This window comes from Acromyrmex echinatior, chromosome 3, assembly GCF_024713525.1.
Source record: "Acromyrmex echinatior isolate Ae372 chromosome 3, ASM2471352v2, whole genome shotgun sequence".
Taxonomy (NCBI): Eukaryota; Metazoa; Arthropoda; class Insecta; order Hymenoptera; family Formicidae; genus Acromyrmex; species Acromyrmex echinatior.
In genome coordinates, this window is record NC_141854.1 from 4980527 (window position 1) to 5001581 (window position 21055).

At 36.0% G+C, this 21055-nt stretch overlaps 3 protein-coding genes across 7 annotated transcripts in view; 1 reads left to right on the forward strand and 2 right to left on the reverse strand.

Annotated features, from left to right (window-relative positions):
- The window catches only part of LOC105143007 (EGF like, fibronectin type III and laminin G domains protein pikachurin), a 143567-nt gene extending 133443 nt beyond the window's left edge, over positions 1-10124 (forward strand). For 4 of the 5 annotated variants that reach the window (XM_011050975.2, XM_011050976.2, XM_087404507.1 and 1 more), the window contains one exon: positions 83-10124. In XM_011050975.2, the coding sequence (XP_011049277.1) occupies positions 83-231 (149 nt within the window). In that variant the 3' untranslated portion in view covers positions 232-10124. The remainder of the gene's footprint in view (positions 1-82) is intronic. The other variant, XR_845641.2, reaches the window with a different exon arrangement.
- On the reverse strand, positions 9814-15557 carry LOC147910145 (uncharacterized). The gene is given in 2 exon segments (XM_087404509.1): positions 9814-14366; positions 14369-15557. Coding segments are annotated over 2 exon segments (1653 nt in total). The 3' UTR covers positions 9814-13902.
- A 99-nt stretch (positions 15558-15656) lies between these two features.
- Positions 15657-16742, reverse strand: LOC147910146 (uncharacterized). The gene has a single exon (XM_087404011.1). It carries the CDS (start codon positions 16740-16742, stop codon positions 15657-15659), a length of 1086 nt encoding a protein of 361 aa, XP_087260137.1.
- Positions 16743-21055: the final 4313 nt, after the last annotated feature.

The following is a 21055-nucleotide window of genomic DNA, read 5'->3' on the forward strand; positions in this document are numbered from 1 at the left end:
CTTGCGTTTTATTGTATTAAATAAATAAACCTTTGTTTATACCTAAGAAAACCAATTTGTTCATGCTGATTGAATTCCAAAGGCGGTGCACCGGATGTCGTGAGGACAACGGGAGGAAGGTACACGAAGGGCATCGTGGGTTGCATTAGCGACCTCGTGTTAGACTCGGACTTCTCCGTCGCTTTATCGTCGCCCGCACAGGCAACCAACACACATTCATGCATCCCCTGAAAGAGAGATATCCGTGCCGTCCGACGTCAGGTGGTGTTGTCGGGTCCATCCCGAAGCTAGGATATGAAAATTTAAGAATAACGTATCACACTGCGGTGAAATAATCGTGGCAGATAGTGCTCCGCGAAAGTGCATCTGTGTCTCTCGTGCATCCACGTGCGACCGCGTGTAATATCTTACGCGCGGTTCATCATTTTTGTACAGACTCATCCTTCCACAGGTGGAACTCTCGAGAAGATGGAGATCGAGTGGGTCGGCAACCGACCACCACGTCGTGCGCGGCCATCGACTGGTAGGCGGCTTTACTGTAAATATTAGGGCGATACCGCGAAAATATCTATCACTTGCCTCGCGGCATTGATCCTTGGCGCTGCGACTTCCTGTCGAGCCTTATGCTCGGCCGGCTTTAGAATAAGATTCGATCGCGAAAGAGTCGTGTAAATGAGACAACGATAATGATTTTCCGATGGCAAAATTATAAGAGATTGCGAGAAATCATGAAAAATGATATTTCTCATAACGTCGTCAAATGACTGCAATCATTCATCATTGGAAATTCATCGCGTTGTGTCTTATTTACTCGAAAGTTACAATTCTCCACTTGATCGTGCTTCTCGAGAACTGATCGAGATCATTAAGAAAGAAATTAGTTTTGAACATAACTGTTTGTATGATTTCTAAGATTCTTTTTCGATACAAAAAGATGATAATTAAGAACTTAAATATAATATATAACTGAAAAATATTAAGTATATAATATATAACTTGAAATATCGAACTAACATATCCATTTTTCACAAAAATGTCGTTGCTACAAGGGTTGAGAAAGAAAGTTATTGCAATCGTAAAATAATACTTTAATGTACAATTAAACTAAACAAGTACGACAGCTTTTCTACTTCCATTCTTTGTAAGTAATTATTATTAAGTAATTCCTCATTAAGTTAAAAAGATTTAAAAATCTCGCTCTTCACTCCAGTCTCGTTGGTATTCTTTTTAACTTATTTCTTTTTCTTTTAATTAAAATACTAATTTAAATATTGAAGATACTATTAAAATTCAAATGGGAGAGTGCAAAGCAAATATAAATTGTATGAAAAAATAGAGAAATTTATTATATACAATTTTTTTATATAATTTATTAATTAAATAGAAAAAAAATTAATCAACTACTGTGTGATGTCTGTGTTATTTTACGAGCAAAAGTTTTGAAAGAAATATTCTATCGTTAAATTTACAGTATTTCTCATTTTTACAGAATTAGAGTAACCGATGATAATTGTATTATCTTTAAAATAAGTTAACCGAAGATTATTCAAATTAAATGAAAATTCTCTGCAATTTTTGCAATCGTTTCCTGAAAAATTATCATTCATCCCGCGGTAAATTATAGGTTTTCACTCATATCTCTTCTTAAATTGAATCGAGGGAAAATGGAATGGATTAAATTAAAATTGGCAGCAATTACATTTTCGCTCGGACCAGGAAACGCACAAATTGAACTAAAACTTTCATCCAAGAGAGAGAGAGAGAGAGAGAGAGAGAGAGAAACGCCCATAATTAAACCACCTACTATTAACAATTTCAACTTTGTCCATATCTATATATTAATAGTCGGCATAGTCGCCTCTCTCGAAAATTGTTTCGTAATTAAATTTTCATGAATTAGATTACTGCTTGTACAATAACAACAATGTGTCTAATCACAACGATAGTGGAGTCAATAAAGTGGCGAGAATGCATTAATTTAACACTCTATAAAATAGAACTTCATTCAAGAATGAACTCTATAACAACGCTTCAGTTACGTAAGCGTAATATCAGGAAAGGATCAGGATTCGTAAGAGAATGTGCGTAGCATCCGAAAGAAAATGGAAGTCGTTGCACCAGGATAATGCCCGGCCGGATATAAAAATTTGACGAAGCGCGTCTCGAAGACGGCTTTCGGCCTAATAAGATAAAAATATGTAGAAAATGCAACCCCTCCGCGTCAATTTTGATTATTCCCTCCGACCGGATGTTATCTTCGACACGAAGTGTCATTATCTTCAACCTTTACAAGTTCAAAGCATTCAACATTATTGAGAAATTCGGAGCGTGTCTGGATCGGTGCTAGATAAAATCTTAATTGAAAACAAATTTGAATAGATAATTCAAATTTTTGAAAAAAAACGTAAGGAAATAAATATTGCAGAAAAATGAAAATTTCATTTCGCGGAGTTAATTATATTAATTACGCGTACTGTTCTATAATTGTAATTTGTTTTTACATTTCTCTTTAAAATATTTTTTTAATTTTTAATAACACTGTAATAATTTTAATTCATATTTTTACTGAAAAATGGTGTAAAATAAAATATTACATTCTTTCCAATATTTTTCTTAAAAAAGTGTATCGTTAACAAATATGTATTTATTTTTAGAAAAAATATGTGATTGTGTAGCAGAGTTCTATGATAAATACATTATGTTCAGCAAAATTCGATTATTTAGACGATACAGTGTCACTATTATGACATAGAAAAAACTATCTAGCACCGGTCCAGACAGTATGTGCTCGCTGCTCCTATGAATTATTGCGTCGCAACTTTTCTAATAATGTTAGGATTTTGATCACGATCTTTTTCTAGGAGCTAAGTCACAAGCGCAACTATGAGCACGAGTTTTAGTTCCACGACGATATCGAAGTTAATATTGTGATCGATACGAGTAACTATTAATAAAAATAAGAGAGAGCTATGCCATGGACCAAACACCAACTTGTATCACCGTCTATTCCAACGAGAATATATAATACGTAAAATGCAATTTCAGAATGCAAAGTGCGTAATCCTGATGAAAATGTGAGACTCGCATCCTTTTATAAGCGATCTCATCCGGTGTTGGGCAAACTTTGCAAATGACTTATGCAATATACGGATCTTTAACCATTTCGTCCGTATAAACGCCATATCTCAAAGATATTTTAAGACTATGATTACAATATATTATATATGCAAGAATTTACCGTTTTATGTTAGTAATAACGCAATTTTTATTTTCATTAACATTAAATATAATAAAGACAACTACAATTATTATCAGTACATTCGTATATCGAAAGAAATACATATTTAAATGGAGTTTTTGAGATTATATTTAAATTGAACAAAAATGTAAAATCCACAAATAATGTGTGTGTTTAATTATTATTATAACATACGCTACGTATACGAAGTATTTTTGATGACTTTGTATAATAAGAATGACAAATTATCATTTTAAGAAATATTCTTTTATAATTATCATTTTAGAAATATTATTCAGCAATTTAATTAATGTAATTTTTGTTTAATGATAATTAATTTGAAATTAAATAACAATCAATATTTTGTTCAACAAAGGAAAGCGAGAAAATAAGAGGATAACAACACTTTTACATATACGTATAAAAAATGAACAAATAATATCTTTATTATGCAGATCGTCGCATATTTTTTTATCTTCATAGAGCGTTTCACTCAATCCTATAAACACAATTTAGCACTACCGGTCGGAAAATCCCAGGTCAATACGTATATACACATCCTATTTCACATGGAAAGAGATAGGGAAAGAAGAAAAAGTAAGATAGAAATGAACGAAAAGAAATGAAGTAATGTAAGGCATAGAGTAATCGATGAATTTCACTTTGTCATCGCACGAAAATGATTTTAAAATGACCTACTCAAACACACACATCATAAAAGCAATCGGCTGTAGTCAATTTTGTACGGATGTTATTTTCGGGACTAAATATAATAATATATCAAAGATGGGTGGTAGAGTCGGTAGTAGAAAATGTAATAATATACGATTTAACTGATTGTATGTCGAGAATTAGCAAAGTAATTATTGTTCTTATTAATCCTCTCACGTTTTAAATGTGCGAAGAAAAATCAAAGCATTTTTACTTAACAAGGAAAGGGTTCTTCAGATGATATTTATTATTTCAAATGTGAAATAATTTTATTTTTTTAAATAATTTATTATTATTTATTATTATTGTACTAATTGAAAGAGATTTAATATTTCAATATATTAAATAGAAATTTTAGTCAAATTATTCAAATTATATTGTACATAATTTAATATGTGTTCAACGCTTTTATTTAAAATATTTTGTTCATGCATGAAATATAGGTACTGGGTGATTTATTTTAATCTTAACAGGCAAATATTTTGAAAATATGAAACTTTATCAAAAAATGTTCTAAATAAAAATTGTATAGTATAGAGAAAGACGTCATCATTGTATGTCCCTCTTGATATCATACAACTTTTATTTGGAAATATTTGCCTGTCAAAATTTAAATGAACCATCCTCTGTATAACGCGTGGGAGGATTAAAGGCACCTTTTCTAGCGTAATTCAATGTACAATATTTCGCGTAAGTATGCATTGAGTGACTTGGGGCTTTTGTGTTCATATGTTAAATCGTTTTGTACAGCATATGTACTCTGTTTCTTCGCGTTTACGAGTAAACCCGCAGGAATCCATACGGACGCGGAGAATTTCTCGAGAAGTCCAAGTATGTTCTGCTGATTTTGTAATTGCAACGCATTCAACTCGGAAATATGGTTCCTGGACGCATTCCACTCAGTACCGTCGGAATTACTCGAAGTGTGCAACGTATAATTCGAATATTCAATAATAATATTCCAGCTGTGTGTGGTAATTATTCCAAAATGGGATTTCTCGAGTATCCGCATGCTTGAATTGCGAATATTCGGGTCGATAATTATTCCATTACTCCAAGAGCATACTCTTACAATAACAATCAGTTATATCTAGTGTACAAATTTTGAAAACAATTAAATACAAATTAGAATTAAATTAAATTGCGAATATTAATAAAAAGTATCGTTTATAATTAAATATCCGAGCGAATTTTCTCAAATCGAAATTAAGTATTTTATAAGTACTTATAATTAACTTAATACTCGATAAATATTTTAACTATAGTATAAATACCAGAAAGTTTGTTTCTAATCGTACAAAGCTTGGAATAATTAATTATGCGGTTGCCTTTCGAGCATTCGAGTATTCGACAGAATCTGATCCTAACACCAACATACGATAGTAGACCAAAGCTTTAATTAATTAGCGCTTTGCACTTGTCGTTTCGAATTTTTAATTGTGCGTTTTTCATTCAAAAATCAAAAAAGAAAAGAGTTTCATATCCATTATATATATAAGAACGGACGATCCTTCGATAAAGTATGAATGAGAGTCTTTATGAAAAAATGAATGTGATCAGAACTTTGTTTTAATGTTTAAATGTGCTATATCGAGTTAGAACAAGAAACTGTCACTTTATAAGTTGCAACAGTTTCATTTAAAAATCGGAACAATTTCTATAGGAATGGAGAATCGATCAATAAATCAAATACTCTTAATTATTTCCTTCCTACAGAACTTGATCCGGATTTATTTATAATACATTCAATGTTCTCCTAAATCTTTAACAGCTTTTAAAAAATATTTATAATTTTAAATACACACAAGAGCAATATGTTGAATATTTGACGTAACAAATGTCTATATCTAAATATAGTGAGCAAATAGTACATATTATTTTGATATAATATGGACTAATTGCTTATTGCTGCCTAAAAAATTATATATTATTTCTTTATTAATAAAATATAACGTAATTGCGTTGAGACAACTAATCCTAAAACGCGTAACAAAATCAATTTAAAATGTTCTAAAACATTCCACTAATGATCAATCACTAATAAAAGATATGACGTTTTTTTATTGAGAAAACTGAATCAAAGTCGATTGGAAAAAGCTTAGAGTGAGAAAAACGGCGTCACTTTTTTATCGATGAGATTATCTGACGATAATTAAGCATGGTACAAGTTTTTCTCGATTATCAGATAATCTAATCTGATCCCGTAAAACTGAAAAGCATCTGAATCAAATTTTTTTTTAAAGAAAAAATTGTTATTATTATTCCATTAAATTTTAATTCTTTTTATAAACATAATATAATATTTTTGTGAAAACATTTTTAATTATATTTAAAACAATATTTTTGGATAAAATTTATATTTCTTCAATAATTTTTTATTAAAAAATACATGAAAAAATAATAATTAAAATGTCAATAAATTGATATTGATATAAAAACCGTCAAAAATTATTTAAAAACCGAAAAAGATATTTAAAAAAATGTAAATAAACTAAAATAATTTATATTTTATTAATTAGTTTTAAATATTATTTATTTAATCCAATTCATTCTAATTTTTATTTTTCTATTAAATAAATTATTCGCAATATAAAAAGAATATGAGACAGTTAAATAATATCGAGATAGTTGATTTCTTAAATTAAATCCTTTTTATAACAAATTTACGTATATTGTGTTTATGTATATAAGAGATGCCGTTTTTCTGTGCAAATTTTTTTAATTTTCAGGTTTAACTCGAGTCGGTGTACCTATATTATAGAAAGAAAAAACAGACACGTAAAAATTAGTCTCGAATTCACTCTTAGAACGTCATAGTCGACAAAAGTTAATAACTATGTAAATTTCATTACAAAAGAAAACAATGAATACAATCAGACGTTCGCATTTGATTTCGAGCATTCGAGCACCGTACAAGCACTTATACATCGAAGTTGTTTCTCATCATTTTTAATCTAATACAGGATGAGCTGTTTAAACGAGAATATGGAGATCAAATATATTATGAATAAAATAGCGAATTAAGAAGCTCTAAAATTCGCGGAAAGAAATATATTCAAAATGAATTGATAAAAAAAATTAAGATTCTCCACATCTTGGTAAAAATAACTTATCTTGCGTCCCTCGATGTAATCCTGCGCGAAAATAGTTTACCTGAAATTCTACGAATTTCAACCCTTTCGCCACTTTCGTTTATTGGAAACATTCAAGAATGAATGATGGATAAATTTTTATATTCTGTAAAGGACTATGCCCAGTTTAGGCTCCGGCTGAACAGCATTGAGACCTAGCCAGAATTGTAGAGCATAAAAAAAGAATTAAAAAGTTCTATATTGCACAACTTTGTGAAATGAGTCCCTTGAGTGCTACAGCTGTTCAAAGTTTGCTATTATGACCATGTATTGTATTGTGTATCATGTAGGACTGGTTTTATTCGATTTCTCGAATCATCTAGTATCTGAAATATGTCCAATCTTGACGAAGACAACTAAAACTTTTTTTGGACCCCAAATGAATAGTTATAAGTGATATATGTTAATCGATGAAGAGAGGAGAGAAACAAAGTATGAAACAAAAAGTTTTAATTGCCTAATTGAAATGTGGGCAATATATGGATCTTATCTTTCTTCAGCTTCTTTATCGGAACTCTTTAAAATAAAAAACATCATTAACTGTTCTTACTGACATATGGATGTTTTCGTCGAAGTGTTGGGCATATACCAGATACCATACAACTATTAACCCATACTATTACCGATTAACGAACCGTACCAAATACATTTTAGATATTACTTCATTGTCTTTGATACAAGCAATCACCGCGGGGAGGTGATTCTGGACGCAGAGAAATTGGATAAAACTAGTGATACACATGGTCATAATACTTTGGATAGTTCTAACACTTAGGAAACTTCTCCTATAAAGTTGGAATTAAACTTATGGAATTTTTGATTCTCTTTTGATACCTTAAAATTTTAGGCATACCTCAAAGTTGTTCATCCGGGGCCCAAATTCCCCTATAAAACTGGGCGTAGTCATACGCAGTTTGCACAAAATAACAATTTGCACAATTTTCTTGTATTTAGAACATACATATGTTAAAACGAAAGATTTAAGGCGATTTCTAAAATCTCCTAAAAAGATGAAAATAAAACAATGCGAATTTTTCGCAAATTATCTATAAGACATAAATAATGCAATTTTTATTTGTTATTTGTATAACTGTGCAAAGCACTTTAATTCACAAATTTCAAATCTCACCACATCTTCATTTTATATGCTGATAATTTGAACACGCATGTAATCACTTATTCGCTAAGGTTTAGCGAAAGGGTTGAGGCGCGATCACAAAACGGGAGATTTTTTAGCGGCTCGGAATGATATTTGATAAGCACGTGTAATAAGGCTGACGCGTATATGTACTTTTTACATCATATCCATTTAAACCTAAAGCAAATCGCTGGGTATCACACCTCAAGACAAAAAAAAGAGAAGAAAAAAGCGGGAAGAAGCACTATATTGAAAAGGAAAAAAATATCAATACATATTAATATATAATAGATATTATATTATTACTGAATATTATATTAATATATGATGCTATATATATATTAAATATTTCTATTATGTCCGTCTGCAAAGTCTATTAGAAGAGTCTATCCTGTCGACCTATTCTTACGACCCATATGGATCTCCTCGGATATCTATGTACATACATGTGTGCGTGCGCGCGTATCGATAAGCGCCCGATATTACGACAATCTCCTTCAAAACATGTCCTCGGAGATTTGCGGCGGCGCAAATTTTGCGCGCACTTAACGATACACGTGTACGCGCATGTATGAGACTTGCCGGGCGACCAAAGCTAGTCCTCGACAGTCTCCCGTCCTCGTTTTCAGACGATCAATGTGTAAGATCTTCATCGTTAAATGTTCGTGAGACGCTCGTGGCAATAAAAATAAAGACGCTACGTTCGCGATCGTTTGCGATTTCTCGCTTCAATCCTCTCCGGCGTTGTCGTGGGCACGTCGACGCTCGCGCACGAATTGTGAAAACATTGTGAATTAATCTTGGACAGATAATATAATGAATTTATTTCAAGGATAAATTATTTCTTCGGCAATTCTGATGTCTCAGAAATCATTTATTCATAGAAAATGCTGTTATTTTATTTACGCAAATAATCGCTAATTAAAGTTAGGATCAAATTACTTAGTTATTCGAAAATAAAATAACAACATCTTCATTCATTAAAAATTAAAATTTTACAATATTAAAATTCTTTTCGACTAAATTAGTCATATGGGAAAACTTACGCGCTCATTGTTAATAAGAAAACCTATCTTGCAATTTTTTGCAAGATATTAGCGATTAAACAATAATGAAATAAATAATATAAGATTTTTCCAAATATAAAAACTAAAATATTTGAACGACTATTTAAGAATTTGAAAAATGTTGATATTTAGCCGCATATAATGAATTTCCAAAAAATTAAGTACATAACTTTTGAAAATGTCTATTTGAAAATGATATATATAAGTACTTTTTTTTATCTTTATATACTTTTCCGCACATTCGTATTAAGAGTGATAGAATAATTATTAAAATGATCATATACACACACACACACGTGAACTTTGCCGTAAGCCAAACTTGGTTCTGTGAGCCTTGTCTGTGTCCAGGATTAATAGAACAATTTTTCTCCTGTAAAGCGATTGTTATTGCTCGTGCGATATGTCAAAGTGTAACGATTGCACGACCGAATCGATATCTTATCAATCTGCGTGTGCCGAAGTGCGTTATCGCGCGTGAACGTCGACATTTCTCGACGCGGCCCGTATATGGCGTGATACGACTCCGTATGATTTATTTCGAGGGTGTTCGGTAGTGCATACTCCACCGGCTCTGCGATTCGACGGAAAACTGCGGACCGCGTGCCGTTTACGGACGACCGATTCGCATCGACATTTTATACGTGTGTGATTTACATAAGCCCGAGATGTTGAACTGATACGATGGCGCACATCGGTCGGCGCGGCACGATTATTTAATGGATTGTGTACGTATACGTTTGAACACGCAGTGGTTAAATTCACATATGAACTATGAGCAAATGTGTGTGTCTCAGCCCATGTTGTCAAAGCATCAATAAAAAACAAAGAGATTTTATAAACCGTGCGATGTTCCTCGTTGTCGTGAACCATTTCTCCTATTTCCTCTTTATTCACGCGCATTTCCACCTTATCTTTGATTTACCACAGAATGTCGTGGTGTAGTAATTTATATATAATGCCAAAATTTTGCTAAATAACACAAATAATCTGTTGACAGTATTGACACTCATCGGTGCAGCACAACAGAATTGTAACGCTATGACATTGATCTCTCTAGATACATTCAGGTATATTTTCATAATGCAAATAACATTTTCCCATAAAAAAATTAATATTTTAAGAAAAAATTATTTCACGCGTTAAATTTTTTTCACTCATCTTTTAAACAGTAGAAGAAAATCATGAATACTTATTACTTACATAAAGAGACACTCCTAAAGAGACATCTTCTTATTTTTCGGAAATTAATTATTACACTTTATTAAAACTTAACTAATTATTATATTGATAAAAACATGATTTGTTTAGATAATTAAAAGGGTAAAAACTCAATCATATATTTGTGATTTGTTTCTATACACAGTAAAAAAATTTGTATTAAATTTGACACATTTCACATGTCTCAAACGTCTCACTCAAATTTTTGTGTTAATTTATTATAACATAAAATGAATAGAAACTATTATGTAAATATATTTCCAAGTCTCTATAATCACTAAGTCTCACTAATCACTAGCAATTATAGAGTCTTTGAATACACTTCAAACTTTTCAATTACATATCATTAAGATTTAATTTAACAAAAATGAGCTAGAGATTCTCCCGCTGATTTTATCAGCGGTCCTATTTTCTTTGTAAGTATACACACCCATAAAAAAATCGATCTACTAATAAATTTAATTAAGTTTGTTTTTGCAGTAAGTATGTTTTAATTTAATTTTTTATTTTTATGTTTAATTATTTTATTGTATTTTGCTAATCATATTGCAAAATAATTAGCGAAATACAATAAAATAATTAGCAATCATATTGCATAATAACACATTTTTAATATTATTTTTTACTGTAATCCTTTATATGTTCAATAATACAATAATAATTGTTTACAATACAATATTACAATAATTATAAATGCTATTCAAAATATAATAAAAATTATATTATAGAAGTGTAATTAATAAAATTTAGTAATGCGAAATTATACGAAAACACAAAGGGCTATTTTATAAGGGAATTTGGGCCCCGGATGAACAACTTTGAGACATGCCTAAAATTTTAAGGAATTCAAAAGAGAAAAATTCCATAAGCCCAATTTTATAGAAGAGGTTTCCTGAGTACTAGAACTATCCAAAGTTCACTATTATGATCATATACCACTAGTCTTATCCAATCATCATGTGAACAATTATGGAGAAGATGCCTGAGGTGCATTATAGATTTCACAAGAATGATGTATTTGTTGTTGACAGAGGTTTTCGTGACATTAGGGAATATTTGGAACGTAAAGGATTTGTGATCAAAATTCCAAATATCATTCCACCTGGTGAAAGTTAACTAAGCGATCGATACGCTTGATAATAATTCACGATTAGTCACTAAAGTCAGATTTGTCATGGAAGTTATCAATGGCATTTTAAAATTTGTTTCGCGTATTTTAATCATTTATGATGTATCCAATTGATTCTTCCCATCGAATGATTGGTTTTCGAAATGTCGTTGTTCTTCATAATATGTTTCATTCGATCATCATATCAGACGCTGAACATTCGGAAGAGATTGCACAACTTATGTTAGATCAATTGCACAAACCAAATCTATTATTTCGATTAATCCAACAACAAAATTTGAACTGCAAAACTGACGCATTTGTCTCGTTGAATGGTGAGTTAAAAGGGTTTCCAGAAGATTGACAGAAGATGATTTATATAGGATTAGTTTGGGATCACATCAGATTAAACAGGCCAGGTCATATTATAGAGAGAATATGATTATTATGGGATGATATTTTATACAGATGAGTCAGCAATGTGACGTTGAGGCAACAAATCTTGCTAATTATGGCATAGTCATACATGATACTATTATACTATTTTCATCAAAACTCGAATACAATTTTTTGATCACAAAATAATTTGATCACCAATAATTTGATCACATCAAGATTCCTCCGCCTTGCTACGATGGTTAGTATTCGATACAAAGAACAATCTTCATAGAAGATTGGAGAATGAATTTAAATGTATTCTGATTCTACGTCAAATTCACAAGATCCATACAAAGAAAAGTTGAACAACCCGTCAAATACCAGTGGTCTTGTTACAGAAGGGTGTGAATCCTGAATTTTTTAAACCATTTACGATAGTAATAATTTTGGCAGCATGTCAATTACAATTAACATTTTTAATGCATCTTTAATATAATATTAAAAATCACATACGAGAAAATATGTTCTACCATTACCAAAAATCATCTTTTATTAAAAAAGAATGGATAGAATAATTTTTTTATGAGATAGTGGTTATTAAGGAATATATTTAATACTAATAAAATACATGCGTTATTGTAATTTTTTAATGGATATAAAATCTCGGATATCAACTGTTCAAGATGAATCGAACCCAATAATAATGGGACTTTAAAGAACTATTTTATATTGAAAAAATTTACTATATAAATTTAATAATTTCCTATTTTTCTGTATTTTTCACAAATTTGAATTATTAATCCCGCTAATATGAGGATACTCATTCAACTCATTCAAAATTTTTGTATCCATACATTTTAAATTAAATTCATATATTCATGATAACATTATCAAAAGAATATAAAGCATTTTGCATGGTTGTGCGGGAGTGCACCGCGCGGAAAGATTCGAGTGAGAAAACGGCACAAAGTTGATATGATACACGACAGTAAAGAGAACTCCGTTTCTTTGTAATTTAACAAAAGAATTTTCTTTAATATGCACAGTTACAAATTCAGAAAATATAATTAATTGAATATTAGATTAACAGAATATTAAATGCGGTCACCTTTTTCAAATTGTAGTTGGAATCGGTGATGTAAAATCTCGGCGATTTTCTCGGCACTTCTCAAAAAGATTCGTTTTATAGCGGTTTTCACTAAGCGGTAGCACGGCGGTTTTATGAAGCGATATAGTAGCGAAACTATGACTCTAAGAACTCTAAGAACTTTTAGACTCTAAGGAGGAGGACGGCGAGATCGAAGCATTTATTGCTTTCGGCCTGGGCTTTCTTCTTGGGAAAAATCCAATAAAATTTTGCCACAATCGTAATTATTACGTGGCATTAGGTGTACAAAATTGATTGGCGCTTTGGATTCTTTTCTAACGACGTTCAACGTAACAGTCATGCGCGACAGAAAATCCGTACGTGGGATTGGTGACAGCGCGTGACGTATTCGTCGAATTGAATTGTTCTAGAACTTTCGAGTGTCCGTTACCGATGCCTGTTTGCGTGTACCGAATTGTTTTAAAAAGAACAAAGAACGAATCCCTGACTTTGACGAGGCTTACGGTCAGGCTCGAGATGAAATCACGAGTTCACCTTATGCGTGCGTTCAATAACAATTACTGTCGGTCGATCGAAAGAGTTCTTACTTTTTTTCGAATTACCGATCTCAAACATTCCCGCCCGCCTCGTCATCTCCGTGACGATATACGTATAAAAGTTACGCATTGAGATTACAATAAAAAAAACAGTAAACGCGTACATAGACAAGCGATACAATGCAATGATTCCGTGGAAGAGCTTGAACTGTAAACGAGAGTTATATGACAAATAACATTGAAACAATGATTTACGAAAGTACACGCGATCAATTCAAGCTCTCCTTTACATTTGATGCATTAGCGTGCGAGATAAACGCGTTAGCCTCTTCTGGCAATAAAACTAATTTGACCAAAGGACGAGTTAATTCGGATGAGGCGGTTTTGACTGTGACCACTCGCACTACGCCGTCGTCTCCAGGATGTAGCTGCGTGATTCGCGCCAGTGGCCACTTATTTGGCGGTGAGAGCTCGGAACGAATGATGCATAGCGATCCAATGCGTGGTGGCAAAGCGTCCTTGGTCCATTTCGATCTGGTAGCCAGAGTGTGTAAGTACTCGCGTGACCATCTCTGCCAGAAGTGGTCTCGCATTCGCTGGATAAGTTGCCACCTGGAAAGCAAATTTTCCTTCTTGTCCGACAAGGAAGGCTCAGGAATGGCCAGCAGTGGTGCCCCGATGAGCAGGTGACCTGGTGTCAGAGCCGTGAGGTCGTCGGAGTCGTCTGAGAGGGCATGGGCCGGGAGTTCAGGCATGCCTCCACTTGTGCGAGCAGGGTGCTCATTTCCTCGAAGGTGAGCCTGGTTTCGCCGATGGTTCGGCGCAGGTGATACTTGGCAGATTTCACGGCCGCCTCCCAGAATCCACCAAAATGTGGTGCCGAAGGGGGATTAAAATGCCAATGGATCCCCTCTGATGTGACAACGTGTGCGATCCTTCGTCCTTCTGACGAGGAGGCTCGGAGCATCTCTCGAAGTTGCCGGTCGGCGCCCGAAAAATTGGTGCCGCAATCGGAGTAGATGTCCGTGCACAGTCCTCGGCGAGATGTGAATCGACGGAGAGCAGCCAGAAAGGCGTCGGTGGTGTAAGCTGAAACAGCCTCGAGATGAACGGCCTTGGAGCTAAAACAAATGAAAACCGCGATGAACGCTTTGTGAGCGCTGTGCCCACGCCCTTTGCTCGTCCTAATGAAGATAGGCCCGGCGTAGTCGATGCCCACGTGAAGAAATGGTCGTGCAGGAGTCACTCTTCCTGGAGGAAGATTTCCCATTCTCGGTTGCGGAGTGGCAGCCCTCCACCGAGTGCATGTCACGCACTGATGCAGCCATCGCTTGACCACCGCTCGGCCTTGTGGAATCCAGAACCGGAGGCGAAGCAATCCCAGGGTCATCTGAACTCCTCCGTGGAGAGTACGGCGATGGTAGGCTTCCACCAGCAGGCGAGTGAGCCATGATCTTGGAGGCACGATGATAGGATGTCGCTCGTCGAAAGACAGCGCTGCGTGCTTGAGGCGTCCTCCGACTCGCAGAACTCCGTGTTCGTCCATGTACGGGCTGAGGGTTCGCAGGTGGCTGGATCGTGCAAGACAGCGTTGGTTTTCGATAGTAGTCATCTCCTCCTGATAATAAAGTGACTGCACTACGCGAATCCATTGAAGGAGTGCTGCGTCGAGTTCGGCTGGGAGAAGCGCTGACCCTTGGAGCTCATTGTCCACGGATCCGACTGAGAGACTGCGGTGACACCAACGCAAGCACCAGGAAGTCACTCTCAGCAATTGGTGTAGTGACGAGAACCTGAGGAGTTCTTCCGGCTCGTGGTTGCTCCTGATGACTGCTGCGAGTGTGGTGGCCCGTTGCTCCGGTACGTCCTTGACTCCGGGCTCCGGATCGATGCTTGCCATTGCGTCGGATTCCCGCATAACCATGCGGGACCCGTCCACCACAAGGGATGGCTGAGGAGGCTCGCGTGGTGTCAGTCCCCGGGAGGCACTGTCGGCAGGGTTGTCCTTGCCCGGGACATGACGTCATTGAGCCTCCGGAAGCTGCTGGATTTGTGATACTCTGTTGGCCACGTAAGTTTTCCAGCGAGAGGCGTAACCTCGAATCCAGTGGAGCGTGACCTTGGAGTCTGACCACAAGATTACTGGCGTTGCAGCTAAGTTTAGCACAGAGCGCGTGTGCACGAGTACACTTGAAAGTAAGGCGGCGGCGCAGAGTTCGAGTCGCGGGAGAGAAACAAGTTTGATCGGCGCGACCTTGCTTTTGGCTGTCAATAATCGAGTCTTTGTTTGGTTGCTTGCGGTGATGCGAAGGTACACCACAGCGGCGTAACCTCTTTCGGACGCGTCTGCGAAGCCGTGTAATTCAAGCTGAGAGCTCGTGTCGCCGGTGCCGAGCCAGCGGCCGACTTTGAGCATCTCAAGCAGTGGAAGTTCTTCCCAGAGCCGCTTCCATTTTCCAGCGATGGTTGACGGCAATGGTGTGTCCCAATTCAGCTGTTGCAGCCAGGCCGACTGAATAAGAATTTTAGCTTGAATGGTTACTGGAGCCAGCCATCCGAGCGGGTCGAAGAGTCGAGCGGTCTCCGACCGCAGACTTCTCTTGGTGAACGCGACGACGGTGCGAGGAGGAACAGAGAAGGCGAATTCGTCCCTGGTTGGATACCAGCGCAATCCCAGCGTTGAGTGGTTCTCTTGTTCCCACGACCGCGAGTCTCTGGTGAGACAGTACTCAGACGGAATGTCGCGAAGAAGCTCCTGGCAGTTGGCGTCCCACTTTCGTAGAGAGAACCCGCCCGCCATGCGGAGCTCGACTTGGAGAGCGATAGCGTCGTCTAGAAAATGCGCTCCGGTTACGACATCGTCGACGTAGCAGTCGTGTCGTAACGCAGCTGCGCCTCGAGGGAAACGTGATCCGTCGTCATCGGCGAGTTGACCATCGGTGTGATCGGCGGTTGAGCGGAGCACAAGGTCGGCTAGCTCATGATCTGCGGTGCACTGAAGCGAGTGGCGCTGTGCTGAGTTGGTTACTTGGTCGCAACCTCCCGATAAGATCCAGCCGAGCAGTGTCTTTTGAGCGATAGACTTGGGGACCTCCCTTGCGGAGACCATCCTGGAGAATGATTGAGCATATTTCCGCTCCAAAAGGTAGCTCAATAGAGTCGTTTGCTGCGTAGCCCGGATCAGCCAATTGGAGCCCCTTTAAGTGTGGCCACTCCATTCTGATCCTTGCGTGAAAGCCTTGGTAAAGCGGAAGACGTGGCAGAATAAAGGCTCCGACGGTGAAGTCGGTCCCTGTGGTTAACGAGGTCACCTTGAGTGTCACCTTTCCCCTGCTGGGCCCGGAGCTTTTGCCGCTGATGCCGATGACTTCGATTGCGGATCGAGAGCGTGGCAGGCGTAGGCGCTGAACCAGAGCCTCGGAAATGAAAGAAATTTCCTTGGGCGATGAGCACGCGTGCGGTATATCGATTGCCGTGACGATCAGCGATGGAAACTCGCGTAGTTGCGAGCAAAATAGCCTTGTGATCGTTGTCGCGGCGCACTGCCGACAGTGAACTGACCTCTTGAGGTTTCGGTGAAACGTACGCGTCGTGTAACATTGAGTGGTGACGAGACTTGCACATGGAACACGTCCTCGTCGATTGGCACTTCGCGAATGTATGAGAGCCGAAGCAGTTGAAGCACAGCCTGTGAGTTTCGGCGACGGCCTTGCGGTCGACAGCGGATTTCTTCTTGAATTCTTCACACACCATTACGTGGTGCTTACCCTTGCCCATAGGACGCATTGTGAAGATTCGGTGTATTTCTTGACGTGATGCGACTTGGCAGATCACGACGGGTTGTCGGAGACCTTGAGCGATTTTGATTTGGCGGCTTTGAGAGTTCTCCTTGTAATGAAGTCCAGCAACGGTCGTGGTTTGGCAAGTCCGTGGAATCGCTCATGTGCGATTCCCACTCGAGACGCGTTTTCGGGTCGAAAAACTCGATGACTAGGTGATTCAAAAGGTCGAATCCATATGAGTCAATTGGTCTCCCAATACTTTCTTGGCCGTTCACGACACTGATCGCGGCGTTGTAGATGCGGCTAAGTTCCTCGGCGGTATCGCTTTTCATTTTCTGCACTGAGGTGAACGTGCAAAAATTGGAGCGCGACAACTCCCGTTTATTCTCATAATGCTTGCAGAGCAGCGCCCACGCGCGCGAATAGTTGTCTCCGGTTACAGCCAGCGGGCGTATCAACGCCTCCACGGATCCTTCCAAGCAATGCTTTAAATGGAGAAATCTCTCTACGTTTGAGAGAGACGGATTGTTGCCAACGATAGACAAGAATATATCCCGAAACGATGGCCAGTCTTCAAACGCGCCTGAAAACGATCGGATTTTTAAGCGCGGCAGCGCCGACTTGGTAGAGCAATCGGTTCCCGATTCACTTGGAGGAGCTGTACTTGATTTCTCAGCTTTGAGCTTTGTCCGGTAATCGTCCACAGACTTTGCTGCTGCACGTACGTGTTTTCGGCGGAATCGGCAAATTGAGACGTGTTGTACTCACTCTGATCGAAGGCTTCCTTGTAAAGTGCTCGAATAAGCTTGTGTTGCTTTTCGAATTCCGCCCACATCTGGTCGAGAAGCGTCGAGCGGATTTCGACAGCGCGGAGGGTGATGTTGGCTATCCCCATTTTCCTTAAATTGGTCACTGACCTGGCCATGCGACCGTGGAGGTCACTCTGGGCGATCAGCACGGCGGCTATTTCGTCACTCATGATTTCACTTGCGAATTCTTCTCTCTCTGCTTTTCTTGATAATGCGCGCACTGGACGCGATGCACTCGACACTGCGGATGTCGGCGAGTATCCGGCTCGAAGGACCAGAAAATGTGCGGGAGTGCACCGCGCGGAAAGATTCGAGTGAGAAAACGGAACAAGGTTGATATGATACACGACAGTAAAGAGAACTCCGTTTCTTTGTAATTTAACAAAAGAATTTTCTTTAATATGCACAGTTACAAATTCAGAAAATATAATTAATTGAATATTAGATTAACAGAATATTAAATGCGGTCACCTTTTTCAAATTGTAGTTGGAATCGGTGATGGAAAATCTCGGCGATTTTCTCGGCACTTCTCAAAAAGATTCGTTTTATAGCGATTTTCACTAAGCGGTAGCACGGCGGTTTTATGAAGCGATATAGTAGCGAGACTATGACTCTAAGAACTCTAAGAACTTTTAGACTCTAAGGAGGAGAACGACGAGATCGAAGCATTTATTGCTTTCGGCCTGGGCTTTCTTCTTGGGAAAAATCCAATAAAATTTTGCCACAATCGTAATTATTACGTGGCATTAGGTGTACAAAATTGATTGGCGCTTTGGATTCTTTTCTAACGACGTTCAACGTAACAGTCATGCGCGACAGAAAATCCGTACGTGGGATTGGTGACAGCGCGTGACGTATTCGTCGGAGCGCGGCGCTCGCGTGCGCGAATTGAATTGTTCTAGAACTTTCGAGTGTTCGTTACCGGTGCCTGTTTGCGTGTACCGAATTGTTTTAAAAAGAACAAAGAACGAATCCCTGACTTTGACGAGGCTTACGGTCAGGCTCGAGATGAAATCACGAGTTCACCTTATGCGTGCGTTCAATAACAATTACTGTCGGTCGATCGAAAGAGTTCTTACTTTTTTTCGAATTACCGATCTCAAACAATGGTAAAATTATTTAAGACGACAAAAATTAAAATTTGTTGAATATAATAATCCCATAATTTTATATGTGCGCATGTATTTTATTATAGAAAAATGTAAATGTATATATAAATATATATATATATATATATATTAGGTGTTGGAATTAATTCGTAGCGTTTTACAAGTGATGGGAAGTACTTTCATTAATGTATTTTTTAATGCTCATGTGAAATAAATAACATTCTTTCATTAAAAAACGTTACGAATTAATTCCAACACCTAATATATATGTATGTGTATACATAATAAACTGCTATTACTGAATTAATAATCTCCTAGAATGGTGGGATGTCCAATACCTAAAAATGATTTTTAAAACAATCAACAGTTAGAGAATTAAATATATACATTCGTAACCATTTTTATTAAAATAATCATCAAAAAAATAAACCAATTATTTGTACAAAACTTGAATTTATTTATAATACTTAATAATATGGATTAAACAAATAGTCATTTATTCATATTTATCAATTATCATATAACATTAAAGTCTTATTGTCATTATAATATTAAAGTTTTATTGTTATTAAGATATATATATATATATATATATATATATATATATATATATATATATAAGTTAGGACAAGTTGAGACTATTACTAGCATTATTATTAATGAGAGAACATTTATTAAAACTAAGGAAGCAATAAAAATTGTATCTCAAAATATACCATTGAATTAATTTCACAACGTAACTTTTAAATATATAATAATTATTATTGACTCATTGCAAAAAGTATTACTTTCAAAAACTGCTCAGAAAATCCCGGATTAATTCTGATCCTATAATAAGAATCTCCAACGGGACATCTAGACTTCGCAAATGGACTTCACGAAAAGCGACAAAGAACAACACACTCTCTATAATGAATAGAGTTTTGACTTCTTATCAGCACAAATCACGCATTCACTGGCATCTATCTGACAGCGATGAGACCTTTGCACATAAAGAATCGTTAAAAACTTGTAATGTTAAAAATGTAATGTCAATAATTTTGCGAGCAAGAAGTTAATATTTAATCATTGCCTCAGTTAAAGGTCTCTGATCTTAATTCATAAATTTTTATTTACTAAAGCAAAAAAAAATTGATAATTCTATACATCAAATTTTTAAATAGAAGTTATTCAAAATTGTTGATGACTTCTTATAATCAAAATAAAATCCAAATTAAAAAAATTTCAAAATTAAATATTTACTAAACTTATTAAATCAATAAACAATTTCTGTTATCATATATTCTGTTGATTTCGTATAATTTACATAAATGAAGCAATAATTTGGTTTATTACGATAGGATAAATGGTATCTGTATTGAATAGATATTCAACATGGATATATACATTCCAATAAATGTATAATTTATTAATAATTATTGCGCAAATTACAAAACTAAATATGATGGCATTTATCTGGACATAGTTTACATAAATTTTATATTATATATCTAATATTATTATACATACATATATTTACAATAAAATTAACTACAATATTAAAACGCGTTACATAATTTATACCTGTACTTATAGAATTTTAAAAAATATAATTTCAGTGGAACTAAAATTAAATTTGATATTAATTCGGTTTATTTTCAAATTTGATAAGAACGAGATGCTGATAATTAAATAAAATTAAAAATTAATTTAAAATTTTATTCAACTTTTAATCTCTCCTT

What these genes read in the sequence shown, in the direction of transcription:
- LOC147910146 (XM_087404011.1), bottom strand. Translation starts at nt 16,742, where the DNA reads ATGGTCTCCGCAAGGGAGGTCCCCAAGTCTATCGCTCAAAAGACACTG.